The sequence below is a fragment of the Osmerus mordax genome, chromosome 20, assembly GCF_038355195.1.
Source record: "Osmerus mordax isolate fOsmMor3 chromosome 20, fOsmMor3.pri, whole genome shotgun sequence".
Taxonomy (NCBI): domain Eukaryota; kingdom Metazoa; phylum Chordata; class Actinopteri; order Osmeriformes; family Osmeridae; genus Osmerus; species Osmerus mordax.
The window spans coordinates 7,565,548-7,588,934 of record NC_090069.1 but is presented as its reverse complement, the minus strand read 5'-3'; the positions used below and the strand labels follow the sequence as shown (position 1 = coordinate 7,588,934).

The following is a 23,387-nucleotide window of genomic DNA, read 5'->3' as shown; positions in this document are numbered from 1 at the left end:
GTGACATAGTAATGAAATAGATGTTGTGATGTCCCAAACTGCACGATTGCACTTATAGTTTAGAGAATGTTAAGACAAAGAAAAAAAACGATTGAGGAAAAACTGAAAAGTAAAAATCAAATTACCTTTTGCAGGTGAGCTATCATGTTGTGCCGTACCATATAAGCTATTCTGACAAATGCACCTAGAGCTTTGAGATTGTTATTACTGTTTCAAGAAATTAACCAAAGCCATTGAGAAAAACTGTAATATAAAATGACCACAAGAAGGTGCTACAATGCAGTGGTTCTGCATCACAGAGTAAGTTTGTGTTTTACGGTTCAAGGTTACCCACTTCCTCATCTTGTAGACACCTTTAAGGACTGTGCCAAAGTTCCCAGAACCTAACTCTCCATCTTCTAGGAAGAGCTGTTTGCGGTCTACGGTGCAGGTCCTAAGCTCATCTGGGTCTGCGTAGGGACTCTCATACACCTCTGTGTCCATAGGCATGGCCTCTGTTGAACACACAACACACACCGCCTTAAAGTACTATGATAGTTGACTTACAATGACAGAAATAGGTAATCCCTAAAATAGGGATTACTAGACGGAATGCTTTTTTCTCCACATTTTCAAGTACTTGTGGCTAATATCAATGGATATGTTGAATAAATAATATATTTTGAAATTTAGATCTCAGGTATAGCCCAGAGCAACATTTATTTGTACATGATGGTCCTCTCATTACTTACCTTTGTTGAGCCCCTGATTATTAGGAACCCTGGTTTCATAAGGGTTAAGGTTATCTGTGGTTTTGTTACGTGTCTCCCTCTGGTAATGTAAAGTACACAAGTTTAAGAAGACATATTACATATAATGGCAAATATATTGTAATAATATAGTATTAACTCTGCTGGAACAATGATTTGATAAATGCATGAAACAAGCAAAAATGAAAAATATTATTTCCTTCTAAAGCATGATACCAATCCTTCATTCTCTTTCTTTCAATGACAATACACCCATCTTTATTTTATATTGTACATATAATATTTTAACACGTTGTTCATCTTAAGAATACTTTAACGTTTCAATCATGCATGAAAGCCAGCCTTTTTCCAAAATCAGCATCATTTTATTTGAGATTATGATGTCAATATTCCTCAGGCATATCCTAGGTTGAGTATGTACTACTAATAGCATGATGTCATACTCAGCCTACTTGAAGAAAATTACTCATTTTTGGCCAACGTTTTCCCCCCCAGTTGTTTGCCAATGTAATTATTTTTCCTATTTGAACTTTCCCACTGGTAAGAGACCCCCTGACTCAAATAAAATGCTTTGAAATTGGAGGAAAGGCTTATACCCTATTACTCATGTCCATGAGAAAGTATTCTTAAGGTGTTTGTATATCACATTATAAAACACATCTGTAGTGTGAAATTTTATAATTGAAAATTGACATTTATCAATCAGACATTTATGTAATTTGCATTTTCAAATGTATATGTTTATAATACATGGGTGTCGATGAAAGAGAAAAGACTGTATCAAATTTAAAAGGTAATTGATTCACATAGTAGTATATAAAGTATTTTAATGCAGAGGTCTAGATTTGTATACATGCAACTGAAGGACAAGTAGGGAACATAATAGTAGCCAAGGGTTAGCATTCCAGCCCAAAGAAGTCTATGTAGACTACAGGCATACAGTATAACCCATTACCTACAATAGACAATGTCAGTGTGTGCTGAAATCCTACCTGTGAGTAACCTTTAATGACAACATGCCCTTCAACCCTACATGCCCTACAACCTATATGCTTTCAAACTAAACATATAGGTTTTAATAATTTTCAGAAGATCAATTTACTCAAGAACATTGACTAGTCAATAAAACTTTGGAACTGTATCTTGGGCATGTTTACAATGTCACAGTTTCCTGGAAATGATGATTGAATTTTGCTTGCAACAATTCTCAATGGCAATTTCATAATATTTGTTGTTTTTGTGAATATCCTAAGTCTAAGCTAAGTTTAAGTTGAGAAAGCCTAGATAGTGTCGTAGAAGTAAAATGTCCTTCTCAGGTCATCAATGCTTTAATTAGTTTTCGAGACCAACGTTTGTCTTGGTTTATAAACAGAGGGCCTGATAATAATAAAAAAAACCTTGTTTAGAATTGACATCTTCAATTGAAATCAATCAATCAATAGTTATACTAATGAGGATGTCTGTCATCACCTTTAATAACAATTAAAAGGGAAGGGTAGTAAACAGACGGTAGAAATTAGAGTGCAAGGTAAATCTCACAGGTGTGTTAGTAAATAGCAAACCACACTTTAGCAAAACCACAATTTGGAGAGTTAGGTGGATGCATATGGTCCAACGTACCACAGGGGGTGAGGAAGGGGGAAGGGGGAAGGGGGGGTTGTGTGTTAGTGCACCTTTTCTTTCTTCCCAGGTATGGGTAAGGTGTAGGATTTGAGTCTGGAGAGCATTCCACCTGTCGCTCCTTGCTAGAAATCACAATTTCAGAGTGTCATGAACGTTAAGGACTGTTAATGTCTATGTTGGTTAAGTGAGGTACAGCGGTTAAGTTGTTCAGGGAAAGGGTCTGTTTGTAATGTAAACAAGTATAATTCTTCATAATTTGTAGTTCCTGGCTATCATTGGTAATTACAGCAAAAATAGAATTCTGTCACATCCATACTAGAGGGTCCCTACACTTCAGAAAAGGGTTTCACTTTCATTACATAGTAACTTTTAAGTAATACAGCTATTTATTAAAAGTTATCTGAGTCAAAACTTAATTTCAACAGCAAAAGATCTCATGCAAGAACAAGACAGGCACGGCTATTTGCCCAGCTTTTAACCCACTTATTTAGACTTATCCATAGCTTTGACTGTAAATATGTCAACAGATGGCACAATGTCAGTTTTACTTACTAGGAACAGAATAGCTTTTTGAGAACTGATACCAGAACTGTCAACCTTGAAAAACATCAAAGAATATAGTGTCAGCAATGTGCAATCAGAAAGATCAATATTGGCAGAAAGTATTTTTTTTTGCCTCACAAAGAATGGTGGGGGAACCTTTATTTATCTTCCCAACTGGTACAATAAACTAATTTAACTGCTGAATTAGTTGGAGGTCGTGTTTGGTAACGTTGAGTTTGGTGGGGCAATGGTGTAACTGTGTTGAGAGTCCTGCTTATTGCGTGGATAATGTCGATGCTATAAATATACTGTTCACTTTTTATTGTGAATGGCATGAGCGTGTCTGTGTGCTTGACACTTCTATTTTAACTGTAGTTAATGAAAGGCAGTACCCTCTTTCTTTGAAGCCCTACTGTAACATACAATTACAATTTCCTCTTTTCAGTAAGTCCTTGATATTTTTGATAAAGCAACACTCAACTTCCTTGATTACATACAGATTTTGACTTTTCGCACTGGCCAAACAAACACATATACAGTCATTGGGAAAGACTTACAGGGTGATCCCGTGGTAGAGGAGGTCGGCCAATAGCCACTGCATAACAAGAAGAGAACATATTCGTTAAAATATTTCTTAAAATTATCCAACATCCATAGACAAATTTTATCCTGCCACAATATACCATATAGGTACTTTGCAAAATAATTAATTTGATTCCAATGTGATGTCATTTTAAACAACTTTTTTTTAAACGTTCAACTTACTTGTAAACTGAACGTCATATAGCGTAACATACAAAGGTCACAAGAAGACATTTATACATAACATAGTGATATCTAGATAAATTGATATTACATTAATAATGCACAGTCTTATTTATTCATGTACAGTAGAGTACCGTTTCCTTCTGGTCGGGGACAGGGATCTGTCAACACGCGAAGCAGTCCATCTGGTTTGTAAGAGTAGTGCTCCACTAACTAGGATACAAAGCAAGTCAAACTGTTTTTTAAAAAGTTAGGCAAAAAGCACTTTAGGTAATCAAAATGTACTGTATTTAAAACAACTGAATACATACAGTACAATGTTATTTTATGTCCCATCATATTCTTCATCTGTGGGTATTAATTATTGAATGAGAAATGTACTTTTTGACACTTGAGTTGTGTGGATTTGGAAGAGACAATATGTATAACAATATGACCTGCCACAGCGTGTCAAACTTCTTGCCATCTGGGAAGGAAAGCTTGCCCGTCTTGTCTCTGTCAATGCGATAGTGCATGACCTGTCCTCCGTGTAGGAAACAAAGGGCGTAGGAACCATTCAAGTCCCGCTGTCTAATACTGTTTAAAAGAGGATAGGAAATAATTAAAGAACACAGTGACAAAGGAGGGAGACAGGGTGACAAAGCACACTTTCTGTGTATAGAGAAAGTGTCCTAGAGCTACATTATTGCTTACTAGGTAAAGGTGAGATGTATTATAGATACAGATGAGTGCAACTTTGGTACTGTAATGCATTTGTTGGCTCCAGACACAGATACATAATGGCATTGAATAGGTTTGTAGATCATTGTATATGTAAAGGACACCAGTTAAAATAAGTAATACTTTACTCCACTGTCAATCTACAGCATATCTAGGTGGTATAGGTGGGGGTGTCTTAACTTTACATAAAAAATTGAAACCTTTCAACCACATGTAATATGTTAAATAAATTGTCAATGGCAAGGATTTGTTTATGCTAAATTAGTGCTAGTTTAAAACGAAAATCTTTTTGTTTCCAATAAGCACAAACAGTTAATTGTTTAAGTGAAATCTTTACTCAATTGTATTTCTTCTATAAAGACACTTTTGAGTAAAGAAACTTTCTTTTCGAGCATTCTCAAGACAGACAATAAAGCATTCAAACTTATTTTCACTGCTTCTGCTCTTTGGTCACTCCAGGAAGTCCTCTGCAAACTGACACAGCGGAAACCACAGTGTGCTCTTTCTCTCTACAGCCTAGGCAAGTGTTAGTGCTCTGCAGCACAAGGTTCATATTCTATAAATACTTCCCAATGCTCAAAGGCAGCATGTCTGTGTGGAAGTGTCTCTGGCCTGTACTGTACCACTTTGTGCTTTTGTGCTCTTGGTTGTAGCTTACTAGTCTACCATAGACATAGGTCTTGGCCCAGAAAAGCAAGCTCTAGAAAGTAGAACTGAAAAGTATTTATCATGTAGAATGTCATTTCAGAATGCATGTTTTAGGCATACACATTTTTATGAGAACTAAGTTAAGGAAAAAGCAAAAGCCATGTTCTTATGCATGTTAATGTGTACAGAATATTCATCCTCTTCCACTACCATCACTGAAATAGAGAGGGGCATGGTTTTGAGAGTGGGGGTGGTTTTCCAATCCCAAAATTTTTAGGAAGTCCCACTTCCTAGTATTATTGGGGACATTTTTAATAATCTCCACTCCAATTATTTCAGATATTTTTAAAACTAGAAATGCAAAAAACAATAAGCCTAGATGAGGCTTAAAGCTTACAGAAATTTCCCGTTGGTGCGTGAGCCGCTTTGTAGGCGTGGCTCAGACTCCTCACGAGTGATAGCACCGTGAAACCAAGGCATCTTCTCGTGAGCGGTGGTGGCAATGAGCTTCTCCAGTTGAGGCCTTTGGCTGATGATGGCTTGGTCCAGGGCTGCACCCTGAGGAAACCACAAACTACCCTTCATCTCAGTCCACATTGTGTTGTTTTTAAATGGATAAGAAGTGTTAGCTGCTCTTGCAATGTGTGTGATGGGGTCTTGCGATGGACTTGAGTGGAAGCATTTGTATGGACTTGATTATTTTCCCTTGACATAGAAGACTGTGGCCCTATACAGTTTTAAAACTCTGAGGGCTAGAACTATTGGTTAGGATTAACAGTATATTCCTTTCAATGGCCTCAGATCTGATGGTTATATCGAAGGGGGTGATTAGTCTTCTACTGTACTCCTAGTACCTGGCATGTCGTCTTTTAGGGTTAGAGTTAGGGTTAAATTATCCAGCTCCCCACCTCCCTATGCCATCCGCCACTGATCTTTCACTGCTCATTTTAAAATGGGTATACAAGAAATCCTTGTGGGCATTCAGTGTATGTTACATATAATTGATGACACCACTACCTAGAACTCTCTATCCAAGCAAAATGTTGGGGACAAGGGACTGCTATTCAGACCACTGCAGTTGTTTATTACTCTTCTATCCAAGATGTTACGTAACATTTTCTAACCGTACATATTGTTTATGACATAACTGTCCAAGATAGTCTTGGTCATGGAACAACAAAGCAAATATGGTACTCTGACTAACCTGGAGGTTCCAGGTCTGTTTTACGTATTCCCTGATCAGTTTCTCCTTTAAGTCCTCAAAAGGGCCGACCTTGGGCTGCATGCCCTTGGGCCTGTTGTAGGGCCTTTTCAGTAGACACACCAGCCCATCAGACTCCTGAGAGTGGTAGTCAATTACGTCCACAGGGGTTGGGTGGCTTTTACCACCAGCGATGGCGTAGGAGTTGTTGAGGTTCCTCTCAATGGTGTAGTGGAAGCACTGGCGCCCGTAGGCTACAGACAGGGCATAGCCCCCCAAGTAGCTCCGACTCTGTCTCAGCAGGTACATGCCGTCAGCCATGCCACCTTGATGGAGGTAGTCCTCTGACTCCTCTCGAGTGATGTTGCCATAGAAGAAGGGCAACATGTTTACTTTGTCAGCCATTGTAGGTCCTAAAACTTGGTTGCTCTTGAAATGTCTGATAGAAGCTCGGTGTCTCTTTAAACGAATACCTTAAAAACACATCAAAAAGACAAGAATGTTAAATGTTTAGTGTGCTTCAAGGGTTTTGCGATAGAAGACTAAGGACCTACAGTATACTCACACTCATCACTTATAAGTTATTGCTTGTGCAGAAGCAAAGAAGTTATGTGCTGGTTGTGTACTCTATGGCCAAGATTGAAATTCAATCAAATCAAATGTATTTGTATAGCCCTTTTTACAAGCAATGTCACAGTGGGCTTCACATACGTCTATAGAACTGCCCCTCAACCAACCTTAACCCTCAAGGAAGACAAGAAAAAACTCCCAGAAAAACTCATTTGAGAAATAAATGAATAAATCAGTGAGAGTCAGTGGGAGTCAGATGGCTGAGCGGTGAGGGAGTCGGGCTAGTAATCTGAAGGTTGCCAGTTCGATTCCCAGCCGTGTCAAATGACGTTGCGTCCTTGGGCAAGGCACTTCACCCTACTTGCCTCGGGGGGAATGTCCCTGTACTTACTGTAAGTCGCTCTGGATAAGAGCGTCTGCTAAATGACTAAATGTAAATCCTTGGGAGGAGCAATTCAGTGAGGAATCCCCTCCTCCAGAGATGGTGGGTGAAAGAGAGGTGAGGAACACAGCGTAAATATATTCATACATCAATAATATAAAATAATAATAGGTTTGCCGCGAACTGGCACCGACTTCACTTCATCACTGAACATTTTATTTTATTTTACCATGGACGAAGAGTCAAGGATAAGTTTCAAGTCGAATGAGGAAATCATCCAGAGATAAAAGCAGGGGAACGTTTTACATCACCACACAGCATTAGCTACCTAAGCTAGCTACATGGTAACTGGAAAGGTTATTCAGAAACTGTTATTTGATTAGAAATAGGGAAATATACAGGAGAAGGCACATTCTGTCTGTTTAACTCGAAGAACTAGAAAAACCAATCATAGTCTGAAATATATACCATGGGCACGGCTATGGTCTATATTAATGTAGAGAACATATCCATGAAATCAAACTATAAAATTGAAGTGTGGTGTGTATTATGTTAAATCTATATTTCAAATATTAGCTCCAACACTAAGGAATATGTTGATATGCATAAGGTATTGTGCTTTAAAACAACTTTAGTCTTGTGGTGGGATCATTGAAACCATATTTTTACCAGTGAGCTGTTTAAGGAGCTCTTTTGTAAAAAAAAAAAAAAATGACAGTATGTTCAACTATCTAAATGTTATTGAAACATTCACTAAGACTAAAGTTTACCCAGTCCTCCATTTCAAGTTGGAGTTTTTAAGTATATTCCTAGTGGCTAGCATCCATATTACAGTATGTGTCATGATTTTTGAAAGTAATCTATTATTTCTCAGAGAAGATTTTGTGGAAATGTTGCCTTTCTCAAGTCGATCTGTCTGTATTGACTAACATACATGGAGGGATGTAGGCATATCTTAAGCATGCACTGTTTAAGAAAAATACCTATTCTCGTCACAGACCAGTTCTCAATCGTAACCAAGAAACTGGTGACGGGAGAAAATTGATGAGTTGTTCATCGGCTGGGGCAACTTGCAGTGAATAGTCTATGCTAATTCCTTTCAGAAAAGTGTCTCGGAGAAGCACTGGGGACAGATACAGATAAGTCTGTCAGTCAATGGTGCTGACGTAAAACATGCCCAATCGGATGTTTTAAAACAATCCCTATCTGATCTTTCAGGCATGTAATCAGATATCTCTTACAAAGAGGACACTGACTTAAATACTGTGATATTAAAACAATGCCCTTTTTTGGATGGTTGCTCTTGATGGTTATGAAATCACTGAACCTATCTGTAGTTGAATTTCATAATTAATTTCACCTACTAAAAAACACAACAAAATATAGTACATAGAGTATAATGTATTAACCACTAAAATACTGTGTCATTAACTTCCATTGTGAGCTTTATAATTAAACCTATTTTGAAAGAGGAAAAAACTCCCCCTAATAAATGTTGAGATATATTATTTGTTTTCCTGGTGTATTGTAATTTTTTGAAAGCTGTTGGTTTATATCGAAATATTCCAACTTTTTCAATATTATTTCAAAATTGGCATTGCTATTTGTCTCACAACAGTGTCCTTTTTGGAAGGTTGCTTTTTATGGTTGACCATGAAACTTCCTGTTGTTCCATTTCATAGACCCAAGTGACAAACAAATAAAACAAAATATAAGAAACAAGAAAATTAAGAAAAGGAAACAAAATATTATAAAAACGTCTACATTGACCAAAGGTTTGTGTAAAACCTACACAGTTTTTAAAAATAGACTGTGGATTTTAAAGATTGCTGTATGTGTAAACTATATAAAGAAACAACTTGCAGAAACTGGAAGGTCGACATCCTGTTGCAGACAGACTACTCAAACAGTCTTCAAAGGATAGACAGACAAAAGTACAGCTTTTTAGTAAGAAAGACCTAAAAATGTGGTTGCATTTAGCAAACAAGTACTAACTGGGTGAAGGCCTAATGGAAAGGTTGCTGGTATTGAGCAACACATGAGCCACATGTGTACAATATAGATTGTGTAGACAATATTACATAAGCACTATACTGAGTTATATTCTTTAAAATGTTAGATCCGTTAGATCATGTGACTTCTTCGCAACTGAATAATACTGTACTGACTAAAACTGAATGGTTAAGTATGTGGTGTGTAGAATATTTAAATCACAAATACTAAGAATACTTTTTTACTTATCAACAATTGTATCAAAAAGAATACTTCAAGAAAAGTTATAATCGTACTGTGGAACAATTCTATACAAATATTGCACTTGAAGAATTTTATTGAATATGAATATTTAGGTTTCAAAGTATTTCTTCCTTCAAAACCTTTCTAGAGGAAATATTGTTGCTCAAAAAGTATGTAGCCTAAGTAACAATGTTATTTACATGAACAGTCATCTAACTTGACCTTGTATGTTGAACAATTTGTAACTGCCATATAATCAGTGTATTGATGTTTCAAAATGTGATGCCTTAGTGCAAGTCCCTATTAATTGCAATTTGACGAAGAATCCATGTTGTTAGGACAAGGATAGCCACCAGCAACATCATTGACACTGGAAAACCTCTCAAATGCTTTTGATTTTTAGAGAAGTAACTAATACATATAAAAACCAGAAGGCATGTTGTGACACTGTATTCTGTGGTTGGGTTATTTAGTTTTGATATGAAGTAAAATGGATGTGAATCCTGAGAATTTAGGCTTGTGGCTATTTGTTAGCTGTTGAATGCTCAAACAGTAATAATTGGAGAGAGCCTTACTAGAACCACATGAAAGAGCAGAATGGTGCTCAGAGTGATGTTTGGTGGCACAAATAAATGTAGTGTGTAATTACAGTCTGTTCCCCAAAATTACTATACAGTATATTAATTACATATTGTTCACATTACTTTTCCTATTTCACAGTACATACTTATGCAATGACACTGTAACAAGGACACGGTAATGTAAAGTGTTACTAAAGTACTTGTTACTTGTTGTTGTTGTTGAGTGGGCCTTAGAGTCTAATACTCATCTGGGGAAGGGGAGATCATGATGATGATGATGATGATAAATATGGTGAAACACCCAAGACATTGTATGATTCAACAAATATCATTGCTTTATGCAAAGCAGACTTCATGGGTGGGGCCTTATTAGCTGACCAGGTATACAATGAAACTCTATATTCTGTTGGATCGCTTGTGCAAATTTGCAAAGGTGTTTTGTCTTAATCCATAATTCTTCCATGCTTCTTTGTATGCTTCTAACATACAAAGTTGTATGCTAATATACAAACAGGCAGGAGCTTTCAGTATAATAACTCAAATATATCTACAATTACATTATTTAAAGGTACCTCAATTTGTTCTCAAACTGAAACTATCTTGGAAAGAGATACAATTTCTGTCATGTATGGATACGGTAGATCAAAGATTACAATATCGGATAGGACAACAGTAAAGAAAAAGAAAACCTATTTAAAAGATTTTTTAAGGTTTTGAAGAAGATAAAAGCATTGAAAATATAATTTCACTATACTACAGATTTTATCACAGAGAGACATTTTTTCTAGTCTATTTTCCTATTCAGTTTATATTATTATAAATCTCTTCTATGTATAAAACATCAAGCAAAACCAAGAAACCACCAAGATTAATGTACTTGCATGCATTTTATGTGGCATGATCAATTGAATCGATTGATGAAAACATGCACACATATCAAGTGCATAAAAAACGTTGTGGTAATCAAAGAAACTAAAGGCAAATTAAAAGCATTTCATTAAATCACCAAAAACAAACCAAATAATTTCTTATACTGTATTCTTCAACGGTAGTGGGCAGTGGATATAATCAAGAAACCTTCCCTGTTTCTTGTCTAGGTATAACATTTGTTGGTTTGTTATACTTCAAGATTTTGCTAATGGAATAGCAGTTGTAATTACAATTCAACAAAGTTCTAGCAAAACACCAATATACTTATGTGAAAGCATAGTACCAAGGTACTGTCTCTTACCAGTCTTTTAAAACTTATCCAAACCAAGCTTCATCACAACAAGGACCAATGTTGACCAGAAAACTGCTCAAAGCAACTCAAACCACTAAAATATACATTGCTTGTCATAGTGAACCTACCTTGTAAAAGAATGTTGCTTCACTTCTGCTGTTGCATATGACGTTTTACTAGGTCGACCATGTTCAACTGCCACAGGCTGAGCAGGATGTGATCAGGTCAATTCAAATTTGATTGCAAAACCAGGAACTAAGACACGGCCAAATTCAGTAAAGCCACAACTTGTTAACTACATTCTCTTAAGAGAACATTCTTAAGAGAACATTCTGTTAAGTCTGTTGGGGATCGAAACATGTATCCTTTGCTCATTGAAATGTAGCAAACATATAATAATGTAGAATGTGAAGTGTTAGTGTTTTTAGGCTTCCTCATTTTTGTCTAACATTACAGGCTACTTCCTTGACTTTTGAAATGTCTTTACTTCCTTTTTTCATCTTAAACACTGACCAAAGCAAATTTGCTTAACGGAGGACATAATGCCAGTGTAAAAAAGCTATGTGAAGACATTGATTCAATTAAGGCCATTCTCAGTTCAGATGAAAGTTACCATGTTACCTCTTTTTTGGCAATTAGTTAAGAATTAACTTTCATGGTACCATGGTACTTTGGTTCATGCACTCTCTAACTTTGTGCTCCATGTACGGTGACACAAGATGCAAAAGTTGTTATGTAAATAGCAATTCCAAATGCAAATTCTGTTTTATACACCAAGACTGCAAATGTTTTCATGAATATGAAAACAATACTTCATGATATAGGGATACATTTGATCAAATGACTACATTTATTAAGGATTTACTTTGTCAGCATTATGTTCTTTGATTATGCACGGAAAACGGGTTGCAATTAAACTGCTCTTGCGATTATAAACGCATGTGTAATACAACAGAATTTGTTCTCATGTGAGTTTGTCTTTAAATGTGTTCAAATTTCCCTAACACACATCATGTACATATGCTGATGATTTTGTGTGGTTTTTGAGCATGTGTGTGTAACCAGTCATCCATGCAAATTCACATTTACTAACTCAGGAAGTCAAGCTAAAGATAGATGCATTGTTATCATGCCATGAAATACCCACTGAACCCACCATGCCTTACCATTCATACTCATAAATTTAGAAATAACCCATAAATATGCCTATATTCTTACAATCTGTAAGAGATAGAAAAGGAGAAAGCGAAAAAATACTGTACAGAATTAAAGTACATTGTACAATGAATCTATTATAAAGCCTTCAGTAAAACATGAGAGAAGTGTGAACATGTTTTGTAACATGCAACCATTTGACATTTAACAGCCCAAAAAACTATTTTGAGGTAGCACTGGCACAGCACCATCTCCTCAAAGTTTCACAAGAGGTTGAAACCTTAGAAGATTATGCCACCATGGTGGCCTAAACTTGTTTCTACATTTTACTAAGTCATGGGGTAAATCCTAATACTACAATGAGTAGTATTAGGAGTAGCCCTAACTTGACAGTACTCAAGATTCTGCTTTATGAAATTTGCAATATTTGTTATTTCCTTCTTGCTGCCATTGAGTTTTGCTGCCAAAAGTGCAAAGATAGAAATGTCCAAATAGTCTTGTGGACATGGCCATTGTTTAGTTCCTTCTATAACCAATAGGGGACAGACTAACACAGTGTCATCTACTTGAGGGATTCTCACATCTACTCGTCTTTACCTTTTCTGAGACAACAAGTGACTATCTGTGGATTAATTAAAGTTGTAGGAGTAGACTTCAACATATGTGATCACGACTGTACCTCTCAACATTGACTCTTTGTTTTTTATTGATCTTTATTTTGCCTTCTTTGTCACTTCCACTTTGATCTAACTTCCTTCACTGGACTATACATGGTTCCAACAAAACCCTACAATCACACATCACTACATTATAAACAATGTATGAATTGCTGGTAAAACTCACAATTAAATATTGCTAACCAATTATTGCATGTTTCTAAAGATATTATGTGAGGGACTGTGAATCTCATTTTGTTTTTATACGTGATTGTACCTTATGGTATTAATGTGTCAGACAATTTGTACTTAGGGAGTCAGGTGGCTGAGCGGTGAGGGAATCGGGCTAGTAATCCGAAGGTTGCCAGTTCGATTCCCGGCCGAGCCAACTGACGTTGTGTCCTTGGGCAAGGCACTTCAACCTACTTGCCTCGGGGGAATGTCCCTGTACTTACTGTAAGTCGCTCTGGATAAGAGCGTCTGCTAAATGTAAATGTAATGTACTTTTGGTTTAGATTCAACAAAAAAATTGCTTGAATACAATGTATATGTAATTGGGATATAAGGATAAATAAAGATGAATAATCATTAATTGCTGTCGTCAACGTTTGAAGCAAACTGCATTAAAATAGTTATATGGATTCTTGTGGTCACCCCACGCTTCCTGCGTGGGTTTCTGGTTGGGATTTGATTAGGGCAGCAGCGGGAGTAGCAAAGCTGCGAGGTTCCATCCTACGTCATGAGAGGGCGAACCTACAGAGACGCACTTATTTCCAGCAAGCTACGCCTTTAAATATGCTACCAGTCCAGAAACAGATGGATTTTTAGTGATATTGCAGACCTCAATGCGGACGGGACAATTGCGGTGTCTGATATTGCATTCCTTTGATAGCCTACACCATGAGATCAACAGTCTAAACGTTAATCTTTTCATCGCTGCATTTAATAAGTAAGTATTGTTTCGTTTTTAAAAACATTACTTAAGAAATTGTCTTTCTACAATTTAGGCCTATCTGGTATTTTACAACGCAATGGTAGGCTATTTTAAAAAGTGATAAAATATGTTTTGGAATGAAACATTTCCTTGATTCGCTTGATGTAAAGGATATGATTTAGCCTTTTGTCTTCCCAATGCAGTGGTTTTACCCGCATTCTAATTGCCTTGCATTCTGGCTACATCTGTCGAAAGCCGATTCCTGCAATGCTCTCAGTTGAAACATATATCAGTAGCCTACAGAATGAAATATAACACATGGAAATCACGTAGGCTATTTTTTCGCGTATAATTGCCAAATGTCATCTAAAAGCCACCCTAGAATAGCACTATACTTACCCTCCGCGACAACTGGTATCTTCTATCCAAGATGCTATGTTAGCCCTAAACTGACATGGACCATTCGTGACCTCATCTTGCAGGCTATCACTTAAATAAATCAATTAGCATATATGGTACGTTAAATTGGGTTATAATTCACGTCAACTATTTGGAGTGGGTTTCAGGCATACCTATTATTGCTTTAGTCAATTACTTTGATCTCTTTGATCCAATGAGATTGCTGTGTTATATGACGCAGGCTAATTCTTCTAGATCTAAAACGGTGTTGAATGAGTCGAATATATTGTATTGGGAATGCACCGCTGCTTGGCGTGCGTGTTCCTAACATCTTTGCAGCACTATTTTGTCTTCTGTTAATTGAATTTGTGTCAATCGCTAGACTAACCCATGTCAGGCTACTGTAGCCTATCTCCTAATTAAAGTTAGAATTTTAAATATATATATATATATTTTTCAGTCTTATGAAAATAATAGGCCTACCATTAAAGCTATTATGTTTTGCCTAATCAAGGGGCAACAGCTCCGCTTCCTCCCACTGTACGAAAATGAAGCAAAAATATCCCGGATACGGGTTCTGCCATCTTGCGCTGGTGATGTCATTTGGAGCCAGATTCTGCGCAGTAGTGATCGGGTCGTGGAGCCGCGGTATGGAGATCGCGATAAACACTCGCCAGACCCAATCGCGAGCACACACTAAACCCCTTTTCTATCATCAAATAACTCATTAAAAACTAACTGACCAAAAAAATGAGCACTTGAACAGACATCAGCATAATAAGAAGTACCTAAAATGACAGAAACTATCTTTGAAAAAAAGAAAATAGACGAGCACTCAGACTTTTTAGTTTTTAATCTACACAGCAACAAGTGTAGCTAATAATCTTCCAGCTATACCTACTGAAATAAACCATCCACTTTAAATATAGTAGTTGTCTTAGTTAGCTAGCCAGTATTTCATCAGTAAAATAGTCTTGGATATTCTGTATTGCACTGACATAAATAATATTGTTCATGTCTTATGCCTGTTTTCGGAACGCTATAGTTTCAGCTTGCGAGAGCTAGCTTTGTGCAGCTCAGTCAACTCAAGATGGCTGAGTCGAGAGTAGGCATGGGCCGGTATCAGATTTTGACGGTATGATAACCTTGAGAAAAAATACCATGGTTTCACGGTATCACGGTATTGCGATTACAGATTTAAAATATATTTGTTGAACACAATATATTTTATTAAAAAAAAACATAAAGCTGTTTGAACAGCAGTAATATCAAGTTAAATAGTTTAATTCTTAGTTTTTGTTTTTTTTTACAAAAATGAACAGCACATAGCCTATATATTGTTTTAATGTAATTTATATAGACACGGTGGAAGTCTTAAATACAAGTATATACGTGAAACCAGATAAATTTAGGCCCTAATTTTGTACTAAATCGCAGAAATGTAGAAGCAGGGCTCTCAAGTTTTATCAAAAGTTTGGCGTGAGATTGTTTCTTATTGTCTGGTTTTTAACTCTGTATAACTCGAGACAAGTATCAACTCTGCAGAAATCTACGCTTCTCAGTGTGAGAAATGGTTGAAATGTGTGAGTCTCACTGCAAATGCGTGAGATTTGAGAGACCTGAAGTAGGCTAATCTGCTCTTCCCCAGAGAAATATTTTTCTTTGGCTCTGGTGTAACTTAACATGAAACTAGCTGATGCTAGATAGTTAATTAGCCGTGTTATCTACCTCAGTCGGTAGAATGCCAATAGTATTGTTCAAAGTTTATTTCCCCAGTGCTAAACACGCTAACTCTATTAACTTGTTGTATATTAATTTCAAGACACAGTTATCTTGAATTTTGCAAATATTGACGAGTGGTACTCCCGTAGATGGGATATCATAGTCCTACATATTGCCTCCTCTAGTAACCACTCTAAAACACTTCTTACAAGTTGTATTTCCTTCATCCTTGGCCGTGTGAATGTTTCCGGTAACATCGGGAAATGTAGAAATGCTTATTCAAACAACGTCAATAGCAGCACTGCACTCCATTGGATTATAAAAAGGACACCTGCAAAATATGAACTTTCAAGAGTGGGTTTCCAACAAAATTGTTGGAAACTCACTGCCCTAAAATCCCATTCAAACTATAGATAGGCTACATAGGCAGGCAGACAGACAGAGATTCCTGGCATTATTAGAGAGATGTCCACAAACTACATGATCTAAATACTTTTAATTACACTAATATATATATATTTTTTTTTAATCAAACCATGTAATTACCTGTCCAAAAGAAAAACAGCAACCATGGCGTGGGGTTTCAGATCCTTCGATTCGTTGCCCCCATATGTTTTCCCCAGCGTGGAAAAGCAACGCCTGTGACGGTGTGCAAATATAGATTGACAGACACAAAGGAAAAACATCCTATCATTAAATTCGGGCTAAATGCAATAATTGGTTGATCATTTCTTTGTCCCTTCCACAGAAGATATATATATATGTATGTGTGTGTGTATTTTTCTTTTCACATTAAGACCACCTAAATTATTGAATGCTATCAGGATGTGAAGAGACCTTCATAACAAAACAAAAATTCTGGAGACAATTACACATCCTAGCTTTAATTTTGCATTATTCACTCAAAATTAAAGGTATCATCTGAGATCACTGTAGCAGCTCTTAAAGTGGAATAAATGGTGTACGTTATGACTAATACCAAACATTTGGTATAATAATTAAACGATGACCATCATCATTAATCAAGGAGGTTAATGTCTATTTCTAATTAGAGATTGCTTATTGTTTTCCGTCCTGCATGGTTCCTTTCCTTTCAGATCCATCTGATTAGTCCATCATGCCGGAGCAAAGCAACGACTATCGCGTGGTGGTGTTTGGTGCCGGTGGTGTAGGAAAGAGCTCACTGGTGCTGCGCTTTGTCAAGGGAACCTTCCGCGAGAGCTACATCCCCACCATCGAAGATACGTATCGACAGGTGATCAGCTGTGACAAAAGTATCTGCACTCTCCAAATCACAGACACCACCGGCAGCCACCAGTTCCCAGCCATGCAGCGCCTGTCCATCTCCAAGGGCCACGCCTTCATCCTGGTTTACTCCATCACCAGCCGTCAGTCATTGGAGGAGCTCAAACCCATCTTTGAGCAGGTGTGTCAGATCAAGGGGGATGTGGAGAGCATCCCCATCATGCTGGTGGGCAACAAGTGTGATGAGACATCAGCGCGAGAGGTGGAAACATTGGATGGGGAGGCCATGTCCAAGAAATGGAAATGTGCCTTCATGGAAACATCGGCCAAAACCAACCACAATGTGAAGGAGCTGTTCCAGGAACTGCTCAACCTGGAAAAGCGAAGGACTGTTAGCCTCCAGATCGATGGTAAAAAGAACAAGCAGCAGAAACGTGCAGAGAAGCTCAAGGGCAAGTGTGTGGTCATGTGATGTGGACTTGAGGGACGTGAGGGAGGCACAGCAGATGCCTCAAAGGGGGAAGAGGAAGGAATCAGAGAGATTTGAGTCTTCCTAGAAGGCGGACCATGCAAGAAAAGATACTCTTTCATACTAGACAACATACAGTACCTGAACGTTTACACCCAATGCAGAGTGCTTGGAAACGGAAAGGCAGGTTATTTAATCAATCTTATTATCCATCAAGTAGAATGGGAGAGATGTTGTGAAGGTTTAACCATTAAGCTACTCATACACACAAAGGTGCATTGACTAAATATTACTATTCCAAGCTTGCAACCGAGAGGATTTTAATGGATTTAAGGATTTTAACCTACTGCAGAATTTCAAACGTTCAAGTCTCAACACTAATAAGCAGCGCTTGACAACCTTCCCCCACCCTCCACCTAACCCCCTGAAGCGTACAGTGCAGGGCTACAGAGAGCCTGGGAGATGCTTGGTTTCCCTGAATGTCATTAGAGACTGTTTATCTCTGCAAACACAGTTGGACAATTAGTTGTTTTTAATAGTGGCAACATGGGAGGGCACATTTTAGAATGCTTACCAAATATATTTTTTACTCCCAAGAACTGTGCTACATAGAAGCAATACTTATCAGAGCAGGTCTGTTACGGAGTTAAATTTGGAAGCTGTTTAAACAGTTCAGTACTTACAAAAAAAGAGGAAAGGGTCAATTTCTTTTCTTTCTTTTTTTATAGCTTAGCATTTTTTGTGAGAATTATATTTTCTATTTATACTGATAATGTAAGTATTCTTAAATTCCTTATCCATCACAGGAAATGTATCATCCTTAAGAAACTCAAATTATACGTCAAAAAGAAAATGTATGACAAAAATTATTTACTTGGAATTTATGCCGCGCTTCTTACATTTACATTTAGTCATTTAGCAGACGCTCTTATCCAGAGCGACTTACAGTAAGTACAGGGACATTCTCCCCGAGGCAAGTAAGGTGAAGTGCCTTGCCCAAGGATACAACGTCATTATGCACGGCCGGGAACCGAACCAACAACCTTCTGATTAATAACCCGACTCCCTAACCGCTCAGCCATCTGACCCCTCTTATATTGCTTTCTGAGAATGTATGGTTTTCTGATTTAAGTAATAGCTTTATATTTGCCAGTTCAGAAATATTTTTTTTTCAATATTTATAGTGTTTAAGCCTATTTGACAAAAATAACTAGAATGGAAAGTGCAATATAAACCCTAAAGATAACAAGATCAAGACAACAGATGATTCCTAACACTGGCACTGGCTTTGATAATAGATGAAGTTTGCAGGTTGTAAAGCAGTCGCACTTGATGTACATTGTAAGCAAGGTAGCTGTTTTCAGAGAGTTCAGTAAGGAGAAAGAATATTATCATATCGGTGTGGTTTGTGAGGTCACTTCCGGTTAGAAGTTTTGGGGGTTCATTAATGATGTATTTTTTACCAACACTATGGATTTCATTCATGGTAGACAAACTCACAGCAGAAATCTACATTTACACTAACAACGTTAGTCTTCTAGCTAGCTTTTACTTGCATTCTCACATGATTGTCATGTTACAGTAAATAAGTGGATACTGAAAATATATCCCTCATGTCTTATTACAGTACATGAAGATAAACATGTACATCTCTTTTATTTTAAAGCATTTAACATCTATTCACCTGAGCAGAATGAAGCGTATGTGTACATATTTTCAGCAGCCCATTATGGGTCATGTTTCAATAAACAGTGCTGTCTGGCTTTATAGTTAGCTTATTTTACTGCACTATTTGAGTAGAGAAACTGTATTGATTGTATGCGATCCCACAATGAGCAGGTAATGTGGACCATTGACTACTATTGTTAAGTTGAGATAGAGAAGTTTATGCAAATAGTCTCATCCAAAGTAACTAGGGATCAGCTATTTAATATGCTCTTTAAGTAAATTAAATGGTTTGTGAAAGTGTAACATTGTCAGTAAAATGGTGCGTTTTCTGGGGATGTGCTTAAGGACAAGTGCTAAAGTAATTAAACTCAATTTCAGTTTATTTCCAAGCCAAAATCTCTGGAATTTCATAGTACATAGTTTTAATCCAATGCCTGTATAGAAATCATGTGTGCCTATATGTTTATATTGAATTGTAGATACTGCATCATAAGAATAAAGACTATTATGCATTTAATAAGACACTTGTCCTATCATTAAATCTGTGTATATTAATGATCATTTATGAGAAGCAGGAAAGTTTCGAAATTATCTTTAATTGAAAGAACTTCCCTAACAACCATTTATGTGCTGCAACAGTCACTGGCATGTAGGATGTAGAAGTTGTAGAAGTGGGGTGAAAACCCAAAGCATAGTGTTTTCCATGGAGTTTACAATTACATGTATTCATTTAGCAGACTTTTTTATCCAAAGCGACTTCCAAGAGAGAGCTTTACAAAAGTGCATAGGTCACTGATCATAACAACGAGATAGCCCCAACCATTGCGGGTAACCAAAACATGAAGCAGACATTGTGAAAAAACAAATAAGTTCCAAAGGCCAGAACCACAAGATCATGTAGTTAAACAAGTTACAATTAAACAACATGAACCTCAAAGTGCAAGAGTGTACCTGTAGAACAGCAAGCAACAATAATATATTTCACAGCGAGTACAATTTTTTTAAATCAGTTACAACTAACCAACAACAGCAACAAGTCTCTCAATAAGAGTCATTTGTGATCCTGGAGGAAACTAACATCAAGTCCAGCAAATCATTCCTAAGCAGGGGCGTGTCCAGGGAGTGGCCAGGGGTGACATTGGCCACCACTGAAAAGTGATTGGCCACCACTGGTGCCACCCCTACCATGTGATCTGCTATTTACTGACAGTCTTGTCCATATGCATGAATACTGTAGCCTGGCTCTGCCCTCCTACGTACTTCCGCTCAATTTTGATTTTGCTTCTGTACTAGGTCTGGCCATGAGGTAAGTAAGTCAGATGTCTCCGGTTAATTTTCTACCGGCCAATCAGCGAACAGAGGGAGTGGCTGTCGTGCGCTAGTTTGTGTTGTAGTTCCGTAATGGCGGCGGAGAAAGATGCAAGCGAAGCCATTCGGTCTGTTGTGGCAACGCTGCCGAATATCCATAAGCTAAAGCCAGAGCAAGAACAAGTTTTGCTGAGTTTTGTTGGTGGCCATGATGTTGTGGCCCTCCTCACCACAGGGTTCGGGAACAGTTTGATTTTCCAGCTACGGCAGCTAGCTTTGTTACAGTAGTGGTGAAGGAATTGGCTAAGGCGAACGCTAGCGATTGGTTATGGCAGATCAGAGTGGCTCTGGGCAGATCCAATAGTTTTAAACTTCAACAGAATACCCGCCTACAAGGAAGTCAACGCTTGTCAATGGAGCGAGGCCAGACTCTCTGTACAAATGAAACGTACTAGAGTCTGGTTAGGACCAGGCTTTGAATACTGGCCAATGAAAAAAAATCTAAAATATGAGGGGCAGGAGTTCAGGCCGAGTGGCATGTTCAACAACTACACTGGAGAAGCATGAGAGAAGACGCTGAAGATACTAACGTCGATTTTTCCATGTGTGCTGGGAGATATTCTTAAGGATATAAACATTCTGAATCTAAACATGAGCTAGGAATTTGTATGACGTTATTCAACACCATGCAGCCCCTTTACTTTTGGTGTATGGAATACAGTTCGTATTCCAAAAATAGCCTGATGTAAAGTCTCTACAGACTGTAGCTTGCTTTGCTAAATAGCATGCTAGCTAGCAAGCATTCACGATATGTGAGACATTTTATTTATAAGATGTTAAATACCCATTCCATTTGTCTGTAAGTGTTTCACATGATAATTGGTTTGTAGAGAAGTTAACAAAAGTAACGCAATGCATTGTATTGTTATTCTGGCAAGCGTACTACAATAAGTGGAAATCATGATCCTGGCTTACTTCAGTCACAAGATGACCGAGGTGAAGTTAGTTTCATATCAAGCCCCCACCCCTCGCCCCTCGGCTTGAAGCAACGTGGATGTAGGTGGTATTGCATTTCTTGTTAGACTTCCGGCTCTTCCGGTCATTTTTATTGTGAAGACGAGGTGAAGTTAGTTTCATATTCGACATTTGACATTCGTCTCATATTCGGATTCGGAAGACGCTACTTTGCAGTGTCGCGTTATGGACCGGGTAAAAACTACCCATACAATTTTGAAAAATTATGACTTATAATATTTTAATGAATATAAAACCTCAAACGGACACCAGAGTATTCTTACAATGTCTGGTGTACTTCCTCAGCCTTTACTTTTTCAATTAAGTTTCAAAAAGAATTATAGAAAATCACTAATCTCTGAAAATAGCTTAATCCTCACAAATCTTAACTTTTTCAGAATTGTGTCAAAAAATCTCAAATATACACCAGATTATTCTAATAATGTAGGGCCTACTTCCGAATATAATACAAAAGAAGAAATCATTGGAATTCTACATACGGCTGACGTGAGGTGAACATAATATTATTGAACAATGTGAACTTTCTGAAGAACAAAGAAATGACTGACACAGGCAGCAATGAGCCCCCAACAGTGCCTGATGCAGTGTCTGCTCATCAAGGTATGTCCTCTGAACATCAGTAAGATTGAATAAGCACATAATACAGTAAAGGTATGATATCAGTTATATTTATGTTTGTTATTACTCTAGGAATCTATAAATAATGGTAAAATTACTGAATAAATGGTTCCAAATGTATGAGTAGGTCTACAAATGATAAATCTTGTCATTTCAAGTTTGCAGTTAGAATGTTTCTGACGTGTATGATTGGTAAAACTTACGGAATCCATCGAAGAAACTGTAGACTAATTTATAGACTGTTAAATTATTATAAATACATTAGAGCTCGGCCCGGGGGTGGGGCTCGATGGCGAGCGCCTGGTGGCCGGGCCTTGTCCCATTGCCACAGCCTAAGCGATTTTCCACTAAATAAATGTCAAGCTTATTTACGTTTTTGGGGGCATTTTTTCAAATCAAATCAAATCAAATCAAATTTATTTGTATAGCCCTTTTTACACGCACGCATGTCACAGAAGGCTTCACATATGCCCATAGAACTGCCCCTCAACCAACCTAAACCCTCAAGGAAGACAAGGAAAAACTCCCAAAAAAACTCTCAACAGGAGAAAAATGGAAGAAACCTTGGGAGGAGCAATTCAGAGAGGGATCCCCTCCTCCAGAGACGGTTGGTGAGAGAGAGGAGCAGAACACAGGCTAAACATAGTCATACAGTGTCGGTGGGTTTTTAAAACACCAAAATCCATTGTTCAACTTTATAGATGTAGGACAGGACCAGTAGACTCGCGACCAGGTCCAGCGTTGGCTGACCGACGACCAGGCAGGTGCTGACAACTCAAACCCCCCACACCACAAGGGATGTGTGTGGGGGGGGACAACTTTTCAGTTAGCAGATGGTAATGTTTGAATCGCGATTCCATCTTCTACTGCCGGTAACGTCGTAGAGTAATCTTCAAAGGGGTTAATGAATGAATGCAATATGAGTAGGCTAAATGCCTG

General features: G+C 37.6%; 2 protein-coding genes across 5 annotated transcripts in view; one reads left to right on the top strand and one right to left on the bottom strand.

The window, feature by feature from the left end:
• syk (spleen tyrosine kinase) overlaps positions 1-11,467 on the bottom strand; it is a 39,679-nt gene extending 28,212 nt beyond the window's left edge. The window contains exons 1-10 of one of the 4 annotated variants that reach the window (XM_067258750.1): positions 11,368-11,467; positions 6,253-6,722; positions 5,446-5,606; positions 4,118-4,256; positions 3,815-3,893; positions 3,473-3,510; positions 2,925-2,969; positions 2,423-2,494; positions 732-810; positions 335-494 (exon numbers count right to left, since the gene is read on the bottom strand). In XM_067258750.1, the coding sequence (XP_067114851.1) occupies positions 335-494; positions 732-810; positions 2,423-2,494; positions 2,925-2,969; positions 3,473-3,510; positions 3,815-3,893; positions 4,118-4,256; positions 5,446-5,606; positions 6,253-6,654 (1,175 nt within the window). In that variant the 5' untranslated portion in view covers positions 6,655-6,722; positions 11,368-11,467. Of the gene's footprint in view, positions 1-334; positions 495-731; positions 811-2,422; positions 2,495-2,924; positions 2,970-3,472; positions 3,511-3,814; positions 3,894-4,117; positions 4,257-5,445; positions 5,607-6,252; positions 6,723-11,248; positions 11,332-11,367 lie in introns of those variants that run through there. The other 3 variants (XM_067258751.1, XM_067258752.1, XM_067258753.1) reach the window with 3 other exon arrangements.
• Positions 11,468-13,925: 2,458 nt separating this feature from the next.
• LOC136964301 (GTP-binding protein Di-Ras2) lies at positions 13,926-18,798 on the top strand. The gene is made up of 2 exons (XM_067258369.1): positions 13,926-13,999; positions 17,203-18,798. Exon 2 carries the CDS (start codon positions 17,223-17,225, stop codon positions 17,820-17,822), a length of 600 nt encoding a protein of 199 aa, XP_067114470.1. The 5' UTR covers positions 13,926-13,999; positions 17,203-17,222; the 3' UTR covers positions 17,823-18,798.
• The last annotated feature ends 4,589 nt before the right edge of the window (positions 18,799-23,387 follow it).

What these genes read in the sequence shown, in the direction of transcription:
- LOC136964301 (XM_067258369.1), top strand. Translation starts at nt 17,223, where the DNA reads ATGCCGGAGCAAAGCAACGACTATCGCGTGGTGGTGTTTGGTGCCGGT.